The 12,776-nt window shown below is 41.6% G+C and overlaps 1 protein-coding gene across 1 annotated transcript; it reads right to left on the bottom strand.

Moving 5' to 3' along the window:
- Positions 1 to 1,392: 1,392 nt before the first annotated feature.
- On the bottom strand, positions 1,393 to 12,406 carry LOC122547626 (basic salivary proline-rich protein 2-like; the record flags this gene model as incomplete). Its single annotated transcript, XM_043686229.1, has 4 exons — positions 11,946 to 12,406; positions 11,619 to 11,843; positions 5,763 to 5,893; positions 1,393 to 1,920 (listed from the first exon to the last, which is right to left on the bottom strand). Coding segments are annotated over exons 2-4 (665 nt in total), but the record flags the coding sequence as incomplete, so codon positions are not given.
- Between the last annotated feature and the right edge of the window lie 370 nt (positions 12,407 to 12,776).

Here is a 12,776-nt window from a genome sequence, read left to right on the forward strand (position 1 = left end):
AATAGTCACATGCCTCAACTTTAGCTTGAAGTATTGAGTTCAAAGCCCTATCCACAAATCTAATTTTGTGATTTGCCATCCAGCACAGTTCAAGTGAAATACCTCACTTTCCAAATTCCTGAGCTATGTACTCTTAGAAGCTATACTCGAAAAAGTAGATTTTGTTTAAACCTGTGCACTGCTATATTTATAGTAACAACAATTTCAAAGACCAGAATCAGCTCTGCTGATGAGATAACCAGATCTAAACAGTTTTAACTGTGCAGTCGTCACTAGCAAGCACTGTGATAGAAACCACACCATTTTAGACTATAATCACTGGACAATACAGAACTTGAATGTGCAGAAAAAAAGGTGCTATCAAAGCCTTTCATCTTGCACTCTTCATGATAAGCACAAGAACACACAATTTCAATCTGTCACAACAATTATTACAACATGAGAAAAAAAAGTATTGCTTGGTTTGAAGTCCATTCAGGTATTGCCATGCAGAAACCAACAAAGAACTGCAGGCTCCCCAAACTCTTAGGTAATTAAAAGAAAACACAACAAAGGTTTGAACTTTTCATTTGCAGAGAACACATGTTTGTCACACTCAGCAAGTATATGCATCTATTTGTACACTCAGGACTGTTCAATTGCAGAATAGCATCTGAAGTATTGTTTTAGTGATATGACTCTCTTTTCAGCAGATTTGCACTTGAGATTAAAGTACAAGACTAGATTAGATTTTAGTAAGGCACCAACCCTTGAAACACCCCGAATTCTCAGCCAAATGCCTGCGTGAAATACTCTGTGGAAACCTACGATGTCCAAGTGCATGTACTCAACGCTACTTGCTGCGTGGTCTCACAGCTCAGTATTGCAGCAATTTCTTCAGTCATTGATAGCTCAGCATCCCTGAGAGTATTGGATCCTGGATCTCCTCAACACTAGCTTTGAACTTCTCTCCAGCCCACGTTCAAAACTCACCTGTAAAAGTTTCCCTCAACTCGCATTAATATCGCCTTTTGATACTTGCTCCTGGATTTTATGACACTTATAAATGCGGTCTTTAAAACATGACCTTCGGGATGCGCTGTGTACGCCACCAAGTTTTAGAGACCAATGTTCAAAGTAGCACATAGTTCACAAATATCCCAATAAGAGTTAGAGGACTGTGTTCTGAGTAGTTAACCTAAAGTTAATAACTACAACTCGAAACTACTCAGGGTCAATTACCCACAAATAACCCACACACACATATATATATATATATATATATATATAATATATCTGTGCGGGACCTTCCCTGACTGCGCTTCTTCCCCTGGCTCGAACTTCATTGCCGACAAAGTACCGCTAAAGGAAGAGGCAGGGGGACACTCACATTATCCGCTTGCTCCCACACACCCGCTTCCTGGCTCAGGGCCCGCTTTTGCAGCGCGACCGTGTAATCCATAGACAGAGACATAACCCAACCAGGGACAGCAGCTCTCTCCCCAGAAGGCGAGGACACACACTCCACGACGGGATCGATTCTGTTCGGCTTCTCGGCTCCACTCGGGCACCGGGCTTCCGGTCTGCGCCGCGCTCGGCTCCGGGTCTGCGCCGCGTTCGGCTCCTCTCGGCTCCGGGTCTGCGCAGCGCTCGGCTCCTCTTGACTTCAGGACTGCGCCGCGCTCGGCTCCTCTTGACTTCGGGACTGCGCCGCGCTCGGCTCCTCTCGGCTCCGGGTCTGCGCCGCGTTCGGCTCCTCTCGGCTGCTCCGGGTCTGCGCCGCGTTCGGCTCCTCTCGGCTCCGGGACTGCGCCGCGCTCGGCTCCTGTCGGCTCCTGGTCTGCGCCGCGCTCGGCTCCGGCTCCTCTCGTGCTCTCGGCCCCGCTCGTCCCATGTGCAAATTCAAACCCGGAATGGCGGTTGGTGTGGGATGGTGGTGGTCTGCAAGTTTTAAAACCAAATCTATAAGTTGTATTCGAATACATAATCGGAATAATTGAAATTTACAGCAATAAATACTGTGAATTGTACTTTTCTGCTCTTCACACACCATGTCTCCAACACTCCCAAAACCTCTCCGTACAAACTAAACAATTAGTGGATCTGTGTGTGGAGTTAGGGTTGGTGGACGTCTGGAGGCGTCTCCACCCTACAGGCAGAGATTTTATGTTATTTTCCAATCCACACAGATGTCACACGAGGATTGGTTTTTTTCTGACCTCAGTGGGAACCCTGGACTTGGTAAGCATCTTGTATGACTGATAATATTACCATCTCTGATCATGCTCCAATGTACCTGTTGGTTAAGATTAAGGATGCGATAGTGAGCTGGAGGCACTGGCGAATGGATCCCATTATCCTTAAGGGTAATAAGTTTGTGGAGTACTTCTCTATGGAACTTAGGGCATTCCTATACATTATTTCAGGCTCGGTTAGTAGCCTGTCCAACAGTTGGGAAACTGCCAAAGCCTATGCTAAGGGCTTAGTTATTTCGTATTCTGCCAGTAGGAAATGGCAGAAGGGTGAGCAGCAATGTCTCCTTAAAGCACGGTTGAAAGCAGCTGAGAAGATTTACTTTGACAGGCCCTCGTTGGCCAAGGTATAGGATTACAGCGCTATGGTCTGCATTGAATTCCGTGCTCTCATAGACAGCAAAGAAGGAGCTTACTTTCGCAAAACAAAGGTTATATGAGCATGGTGACAAATTGGGCAAGTATTTAGTGTATCTCGCCAGGAAAAGGAGTGCCCCTCAATCCATTACATCGTCTAGGGAAAGGTCTGGGAACCTAGCATGTAATTCCAAAAAGATTAATGTGGCATTCCAGAGATTTTACTCTGAATTATAGCAATCTGAAGGTTGTGAGGACGGGCAGGCCAAGATGGAATCCTTTTTCAAAGATCTGGAGCTCCTAGGTGTGACCCCCGAAAAAGAGTCTTTTCTCAATGCCCCTTTATCAGAGCAAGAGGGTGCAGGAGGCTGTGAAACAGTTTCAGAGTGGAAAGGCATTCAGTCCTGACGGACCTTCCAGCAATTCTATCAGGAATTTATAAGAATATTGTTAGGCCCGATGCTCAACATGTTCAATGACTCGTACAGTCACAATCATCTCCCACCATCTCAGAGAGGCCAATATTTTGCTTATTCTTAAAAAAGGTAAGGTCCCGGAGCAGTGTGCTTCTTACAGGCCCACTTCACTTATAAAAATTGACTTTAAAATCCTTTCTAAGACTCTTGCGTTAAGGCTGGAAATGATGTTACCTTCTATTCTTAAAGAGCACCAGATGGGCTTCATAAAGGTACGCAGATCCTCCAATCTAGGAGGGTGCTTGATGTAATTCAAGCGTGTCAACAACAGTCATACAGGGATTGGTGCTTTCTCTAGATGCAGAGGAGGTATTTGACCGAGTTGAGTACCTTTTTTATATTCTCGAGCAGTTTGGCTTGGGCGAAGCTTTTATAAGATGGGTAAGGGTTCTCTACAGTGACCCTCTCGCTGCGGTCATCATCAATGAGGTACGATCAAGCAATTTTAGCATTATTAGGGGCAGCCAGCAGGCCTGACCCCTTTCACCGTTGCATTTTACATTGGTAATTGAACCGTTGGCAGAGATCATTCGTAGGGATCCCAATCTATCGGCTCCAGAACTGGGGTCAAAATTACATAAGATTTCATTGTATGCATATGAGGTGCTTTTTTTTGTCAAATCCAGCAGTTTCAGTGCCTCGCCTGATATAATGCGTTAGATCGTTTGGCACCTTTTTTGGGGTACAAGATTAATTTTGCAAAATCAGAGGCTATGCCTATAAGTGGTCTTATGAATGTGCTCGGTCTTGAGGGCGAATCTCGATTCCCATTTAAGTGGTCACGGTGCGGGGGGAGGCTTATGTATTTGGGCATATTCATCACTCCAGTTCTTGATCGATTGCTTAAAGCTAATTTTGTTCAATTATTCGACAAAATCAAACAAGACATTCAAAGATGAGAGGCAATTCTGGTCTCATGGTGAGGTCGGACAGCTCTTAAGATGAATATTCTCCCCGTTTGTTGTACCCTATACAGATGCTCCCCCTAATTTGTATTAAGCAAACGTTCAGGAAACTGAAAGGCTGGTTCAACTCTTCTATTTAGCATCGTAAGTGGCCCCTTATTGAATTAGTTAAACCGCAATTGCCTCACAGACTGGGGGGAGTGGATCTCCCAGACATCAACTTTTAGCTTATGTGAGTGATTGGGCTTTAGGGGATCCTTTTTCAATATTGTTAGATATCGAAACCTCTCAGGCAAAGTGCCCCCTTTCTAGTTTGCTGTTTTTGGACAAAATGAGGACAGTTAAGGAATACTGCCATAACCCAATCGTTATCAGTACTGTTAAAGCATGGAAGGCAATTCGGCTGAGGGAAGGCAGTATTCACAAAACATCTGTTCTTACACCTGTAGTGGATATGCCAGGTTTTCAAACGGGATGATGGATTGAGGATTCAAACATTGGGTGGCTAAGGTTGTGTCTTGCATGGGTGATTATGGAAGTTACTCTGGCAGTTATGTAATTAACTTAGTGTTGTAATGCATGCTTGGATCATACTACAGGGCTCCAGTAACAGATAAAGGTAGTGCAGTGTGATAGGTTAGCTGAATCACTGGTAGCTGAGCTAATGCTGAAGATGATGGTGTTTAGATTAGATTCCCTACAGTGTGGAAACTGGCCCTTTGGCCCAACAAGTCCACACCCACCCTCCGAAGATTAACTCACCCAGCCCCATTTCCCTCTAACTAATGCACCTAACACTATGGGCAATTTAGAATGGCCAATTCACCTGACCTGCACATCTTTGGACTCTGGGAGGAAACTGGAGCACCCAGAGGAAACCCACGCAGACACAGGGAGAATGGCTGGAATCGAACCTGGGTCCCTGGTGCTGTGAGGCAGCAGTGCTAACCACTGAGTCACCGTGCCACCCCCAAGAACACTAGCCTAGGATTATGGTTTGCTCGTCCAGTAACATTACCACTACACCATCATCTCCCTTTTGTTTGTAATGTGATAGGTTAAGTGTGATGGAGGGAACCAGTGTGGCAGAGGATGATTAGTTTAGAAAGATAAAGCAAGCCACCATGACTGGTTATGCTAATATTATCCGATAAATGCATAAAGAATAACTGTATAAGTTGCAGGAGAACAGAGGACCTGTGGGGAGTCAGGGAAAGGCATTTTGCTAGCTCTCACGGCTTTGATTTTGCAAGATTAAAGTTTAATTTTATGAAGGATTTTCTGCATCTCTTGTTAGTTTTTTTTATAGAACATGGAGTGATTCTTCTACAACATGATTTATTTGAGGGAGACATAATGATGTCTTTTGACCAGTTAGCGCAGAAATACAAGCTATCTAGCAGGGACCTCTTTTGTTTTTTTTCAAATGAGGGATTTTATCCAAAAAAAGACTATGCTTTTGACTGATCTCTACAAATCCGTCATAGAGAGGAGGGTGCTCAGTGCTAAGAGTACACTTTCTGCCAGCACCTTACATTATCAATTGGGGGGTGGCCTGTCAGATGAGTTAGATTGTCTTTTCAGGGAGTAGGAGAGAGATCCAGGCATTGAGGTCTCAGAGGCATGTGAAGATATTTGGGAAAATGCAAGAAAGATATCAATTTGCAATAGGACCCACGCTTTACAGTTGAATATTCTCCACAGGGTCCACTTAGCTCTGGATCGTTTGTCAAAACTTAAACCAGAGGTATCTTCGACAAGCCCAAGTGTAAAGTTGGAACAAGCATTCTTACCCATTGTCCCTGGTCCTGTGGTAAGCTTCAAACATACTGGAGCACTGTGGCAGGTGCAATGGAGGGGATTTTGGGTGTAAGGGTGGAGGAGGACTCGATCTTTCTTCTTTTTGGCCTGACCAGTGTATTCCCTACAAATACACACAAGAAAAAACTTTTTAACACCCTCACTTTCTGTGAAAGAAAGAACACCTTGTTTGGTTGGGAGTCCCTAAAATCCTCTGCGCCTGTCGGGTTGGTGTACAATTGTTATGGAGCATATCCCCTTGGATTTTCTTATAAGTATGGTACACCACAAAACTGATAATCTCTAGAAGACATGGCAGCCCTTTTTGGTCTATCGGGACACAGATTTGTCTGTCACACTAATAAGGGCTTTTATATAGCCATAACGATTGTGCTTTACGAGTCCAATATCCAGGCGGGGGGGGGCAGTGAATGTATGAATATGTGAAAAGTAATGCTCTCGATATTTGAGAGTTAGTGTTTTGCTTTTGCTGAGCTGTGTTTTTTTTATTAGTTTGTTAGTTATTATTTATTTAGTTAAGTAGTAAGTTGGGTTTTTTAAAACATTTCAGTTACATCACACTGCAAATGTTTGCTATAAATTCTGTGCCTTACAATTGTATCCTCCAAAATCACCTGATGAAGGAGCGGCGCTCCGAAAGTTAGTGTGCTTCCAATTAAACCTGTTTGGACTATAACCTGGTGTTGTGTGATTTTTAACTTTATTTTTATATATTTATACATTTGTACATGAGGGCAGTTTGAGTTTTAAAATTATTTTTTGGTGTTCTTTCTTTATATTGTTTTGAATTATATTGTTTTGTATTTGTTGTAATATTAAAAAAATCTATTTTTCAATAAAAATATATTTTTAAAAATGCAGTTGGAATTTTATCCTTCATTACTAAGGGGATTGAGTTTAAAAGCAGGGAGATTATGTTGCAGCTGTACAGGGTGCTGGTGAGGCCACACCTGGAGTACTGCATGCAGTTTTGGTCTTCTTACTTGAGAAAAGATGTACTGTCACCAGAGGGAGGTTCCCTAGGTTGATTCCAGAGATGAGGCGTTAGGTTATGGGAAGAGACTGAGTAGACTGGGATTATATTCATTGGAATTTAGAAGAATGAGGGGGGGATCTTACGGAAACATATAAAATTATGAAGGGAATAGATAACATAGAAGTAGAGAGGATTTTTCCACTGCCGGGTGAAACTAGGACAGGAAGGCATAGCCTCAAAATGAGAGGTAGAAGATTTAGAACTGAGTTGAGATGGAACTTCTTCACCCAGAGGATTGCGAATCTGTGGCGTTCCATGCCCAGTGACGTAATTGAGGCTGCTTCATTGAATGTTTTTAAAGCTAAGTTAATTTTTTTGAACAGGAACTGAATTAAGGATAATGGTGAGAGGGCGGATAAGTGGAGCTAAGGCCATGAAAAGATCAGCTATGATCTTACTGAATGGTGAAGCAGGCTCGATGGGCCAAATGGCCTACCCCTGCTCTTATTTCTTATTGTTATGAAGGTATAGGTATGTACAGAGAGAGGAAGCTGGCAAGGACTTAGAGAAGCACATGGTGTGCTGTAAGATTTAAAAATGTAACATTTGATTGACACAAATAGCTGGTGCTGTGTTGCCATGGAAAAAAACAAATTCAAATTCAGCCAATCAGTTTAAATTATGCCCCAGATACCAAAATCCAATCGAATTTGAATTTTACTATTTGGATTGACATCAAACCAATGAAATTATCTGATATTTGGAGTATAAAATCAGACATTTTGAACAGTTAGGGGGAAAACAGCAAAGAGGGCCAACAACAGTCTGCTCGCCGAATAGGTTTCTGAAAGGTACCAGTCTAAAAGAAATCTGTGCAGCAGAACACCAAAGTCAACCAAAAGGAATCTACAGAGAAAGTTCGACATCTGAAGACTACACCTGGGTTTGAAATTGATTTTGTTGTAAATTTAAGAGGGAATTTATCAGACCAGTATTGTAGGGTTGGAGGTAAAATATAGGTTAAAGAGAAAGGAATTGTATATAGCTGTTGTTTTAATGTTCTCTGCTGGACTTAAAGAATAAAATTGTTAATTTTTACATTAAATAATGACCTCTGGGATAGTCCTTTGCCTCTCAAAATTTAACAGATTATGGTGCGAGGTGAGCTTCTCTGTGTGTCAGGTTTAAATTGGCAGAGGGGTTTACACCGTGTCGTAACATTATGGATGACAATATCCAGAGAGAGAAGGCTGTTAGCTGAGCAAAAAGAGAGAAAATTTGAACTTGAGAAGTTGTGACTTAGTCAGCAAAATCAAGTTTACAGGATGGGGATTAAAAGAGAAGGTAGTGATATATAGAAATATGTCAAAACTCTGCCACAATTTGATGAGAAAGTTGTCGAAGCCTTCTTTATTTCATTTGAAAAATTGGCTAGGCAGATGGAGTGGTCCGAAGATTTATGGATAATGCTAGTTCAGACTAAACTGGTAGGTAGAGCTGGTGAGGTATTTGCCGCTCTGTCAGATGAGGGATCGAGAGATTATGAAGAGGTCAAACAGGCTATTTTAAGTGCTTATGAATTGGTACCAGAACATATAGACAACGGCTCAGAAGCATAAAGAAAGAACCAGGTCAGACTTATGATGAGTTCAAAAGAATTAAACATAGTCATTTTGATATATGGGTGCAGGCCTTAAAGATGGATAAGACCATTGAGGCTCTAAGAGAGATTATTCTGCTGGAGGAGGTTAAAAACTCACTTCCAGAGGTGATAAGAATTCACACAGAGGAACAGAAAATTCAGAAAGTGAGAAGGGTAGCAGAGTTAGCAGATGAGTACATGTTGGTGCATAAGACCAAGCTTCCGGCCAGAATTTCATCCTGTGAGAGATAGAAGTTGGGAGAAGGGAAGTTCCTACAATATGAAACAAAGGCTGGAGAATACTAGTAAGAGTTTACCATAGGTTAAAGAACCCCAAGAGGGTGGATAGGAGGTGAAAGGCCTCAGGTGTTTTCACTGTAATGGAGTGGGATACAGAAAATTACAGTGCCGGTGGTTTCAGAAGGGCTCTGGAAAAGGTGTTTTCACTGCCAGAAGGTGGGACACGTAACGACACAGTGCTGGTCGTTAAAGAAAGGCACTGTGGGAAAAAATCTGGAAAAGAAGCTAAGCGAGTGGCATTAGTGAAAGTGGTAAAGGAGACCCCAAGAAAAGCCAAGGAGCTGCAGGAGAGTGCACAGCATAGGCAAGGGCTGGGTTTGGAGTGAGTGCCGGATCTCTACAAAGAATTCACCTCTGTAGGGAAAGTTTACTCAGAAAGAATGGGGGTGAAGGGCAAGAAGTTATAATTTTGAGAGATACAGAATCTAACCCAGTCTCTAATAATAAGAGATAAGCGAATTTGCATTCTTTCTGATGTTACCTGAGAGTCTGGTAATTTGTGGGATAGATGAACAGAAATTTAGAATTCCCCTATGTAAGATCAGGTTGGAGTGTCAACTCAAGACTGGGGAAGTAACAGCGGGAGTGTCAGTTCCAGGAATCCAGTTTGTTCTTGGGAATGATTTAGCAGGTCCAAGGTGGGAGTGACACCCGTTGTTGGGAACTGAGGATTAAAAGAAAAATATCCTGGTATTTTCCCAGACTGTGTAGTAATAAGGTCCCACTATCATGTCACAGCACGAAGCAAAAACTAAAAAGGTGAAGAAGTTGAGGTTCAGTTGGCGGACACCCTTTTTGATATTATGATGCAGGAACAATCTGAACAGGCAGAGAGTCAGAAAGAAGTGTTTCGTCCTGAAAGACTAAGGGACTTGCAATAGCAAGACAAAACGATAAAAGATATATATGTGGATGTGTACTCTGAAAAGGTAGCAGGGAGTATTCTTGAGGGTTATTATCTGAAAGATAGAATCCTAAGATGGAAGTGGAGAACGCAGCAGGTTAGTGCAGCAGAGAAATGGGCTGAAGTGCACCAGATTGTGTTGCCAGTAGCATACAGACAGGAGGTGTTACAGGTAGCCCATGAACTACCTGTAGGAGGTCACCTAGGGGTACAAAAGACTCAGGCTAGAGTACAAAAACATTTTTATTGGCTTGGAATGCACAAGGATGTGGTTAACTTTTGCCGTATGTGTCATATATGCCAAATGGTAGGTAAGCCACAGGCAGTAATAAAATCAGCACCTTTGTTGCCAATTCCTGCATTTGAAGAACCTTTCACATGGGTTATAAATGAGTGTGTAGGTCCCCTTCAGATAACTAGAAGAGAAAAAGAACTGGAGAAACAATTGTCAGTTACTGTCCCGCAGAGTGAGGAATCAAATCCAGATGTTGTAGATCTTGATATGCCTCAAAATATGTTAAAAAATGAAGAACTCCTTGAGGAGTGGGATAGGTTAGTGAACTATCTATTTGAGGAGCAAAGAATGCAGTTGAAAGATTTGTTATGAGGACATATGCAGGAATCAGATGGGGAGGATGAATGTATTGTACATGAAGTAGATGTAGGGAATGCTGTTCTGATAAAACAACACCCCTATTGGCTTAATCCTTTCAAAGCCAGACTGAGGAGATGGAGGCCACATTCATCACTGAACCGAGCCAGAGCTAGTGGAGTTTGCCAATCGTCTTAGTTCCCAAACTGGACGGAAGTCAACAATTTTGTGTGCATTATCGGAAGGTCAATGCCATTACAAAATCGGATTCATATCCAATACCAAGATCGGAGGACTGTATCGAAGTTGAATAAGCCAGTTCATCACCAAATTGGATTTACTGCGTGGTTACTGGCAGGTACCTTTATCAGACACTGCGAAAGAAATTTCTGCGTTTGTAACCCCAAATGGGCTATATCAATTCAAAGTGATGCCCTTTGGAATGAGGAATGCACCCGCCACATTCAAAGACTATGCCTGGTATGAAATTGACTTTGCCGTAAATTTAGAATATATCAGACCAGTATTGTAGAGTGGGAAGTAAAAGATAGTTTTAAGAGTAAGGAGTTGTAAATAGCTGTTGTTTTACTGTTCTCTGTTGGACTGAAAGAATAAAATTGTTAATTTTTACTTTAAATAGTGACCTCTGGGATAGTCCTTTGCCTCTTGAAATTTAACAGATTATGTTGCGAGGTGAGCTTCTCTATGTGTCAGGTTTAAATTAGCAAGGGGTTTACACTGTGTCGTAACATTATGTATGACAATACCCAGTTTTTATTGTGTTCTTGAATTAGATCGTACTTTACCCTGACAGACTTTAGCGTTTCTTCACATTATTGGATACTACATTAATTTCGAACTGTCAACCCCAAACGTTTCCTTAGTTATAACTGTGAATGGATGAATATGCTGATTATCAAATCCCTGAATAATAAAAAAAGGTTTTAATGATTGTAATGAGATCAGCCAGGTGGATCTCATAGAATGAGTTCCCTGATTGAACCAGGTTAACAGCCCTAATCAGGGAGCCCTGGCTGCCAGATATAAACAGGAATGTCAGAGGTTCTATTCATCCTGAGACCTGGCTCAGTCTTAAGGATTGTCCGTGTGTAAATAAAGGGTATCTTAAGGACAGGATACTGACCTCTATGGAGTTATTTCATTAACCAGTTTTTAATTAGCTCCAAATAACCAAATATTGTGAATAAAACTTATTCTTAAAAGAAGTAGCAACAATTGATTAATATATAAACTATGATTTGGAATTAAAAGTATATCCTCTTTATCGACACACACACACCATATAAAAAACATCTCTGCAGAGATGATGATTTTAAGGCAAAATGGGATAAATAAAATGCTCCTCTGGTCAAAAGTCTGAAAACAAAGGAATAAAAAAGCAATAACTTCTCACATTCATTGAAATTTCCAGTCAATTAAGTTGTAGGTTGCCCAGCTTGGATTCCCATTCCACTTGAATTCAAATTGCGGAGAATTGGTTTCAGTCCAGGACCATAGGTTTTACTAGGTTGACAAAATTACTGTCCAAAACTACGGAGTTCCCAGGGAAGTCTTCTGAGGCCAGGACTTCAGGAGACTACAGCTTCCTGGGTATCTTCTTTACTCATTGACTTCAGGTCTGCAAAACAGAATTGTAAGATCAGAGGAGGTTGCTCAGCAATCATTAATATTTTTCTTGAAGCAATTTTCCCCATAATTACAGTGATAAACCCTCTACTACCTTGAAATTGATGCTTTTCTGCTTCTCCGTAGTCATTTGATTTCAGGTGAAAGGAGGATGTGACTTGCAGCACACATTGAACTTCTGACTTCAGTAATTAGCAGGTGGTTCACAATTCAGGTACTGCTGAATAAAATTACCAAAGATCCTATGATCCATTTCAGTCCAGAAACTGTCCAAATAATTCCACCTCTTCCTACCATTACAATCATTCATTTCTAGTTAACCATTGCACAAAATCTCCAGCTATATCTCCCTTTTAACCTTCAACTATTGTAATCAAACATGATTACATTTTTAAATAGTCATTCCGATAATATGATCAGTCTTGAGGTGATAAGGTTTTTGATGTTTTGTGTTCTTCTGAGGAGTTATGGTCTATCAATATATCTTCCAAATAGGATTTGGAGATGCCGGTGCTGGACTGCGTGGTACAAAGTTAAAAATCACACAACACCAGGTTATAGTCCAACAGGTTTATTTGGAAGCACTAGCTTTCGGAGCACTGCTCCTTTATCTAGTGGTTGGTGAAGGAGCAGTGCTGTGAAAGCTAGTGCTTCCATTTAGATTCACTACACCATTAGGTTCACTGGTTACAATTCGGCTCATATTTTTCCCAAGCAATTGGAGCGGTTTTAAACTCGAATGGCAATGGTTTGACAGGGATTTCATCCATTTGCTGTAATCAAAGCTGATAAATACTTAGCTCATGCTGTCTACGAACCCTTTCAATAAATCAGCTTTAGTAAGGGAATGGATATAACAGTGCACCACCCCAAATAAAAATGGATTAACAGGTTGTATGATGTGAGGAAGCCTTTGCAATGGTGC

This window comes from Chiloscyllium plagiosum, unplaced genomic scaffold, assembly GCF_004010195.1.
Source record: "Chiloscyllium plagiosum isolate BGI_BamShark_2017 unplaced genomic scaffold, ASM401019v2 scaf_7792, whole genome shotgun sequence".
Lineage (NCBI taxonomy): Eukaryota > Metazoa > Chordata > Chondrichthyes > Orectolobiformes > Hemiscylliidae > Chiloscyllium > Chiloscyllium plagiosum.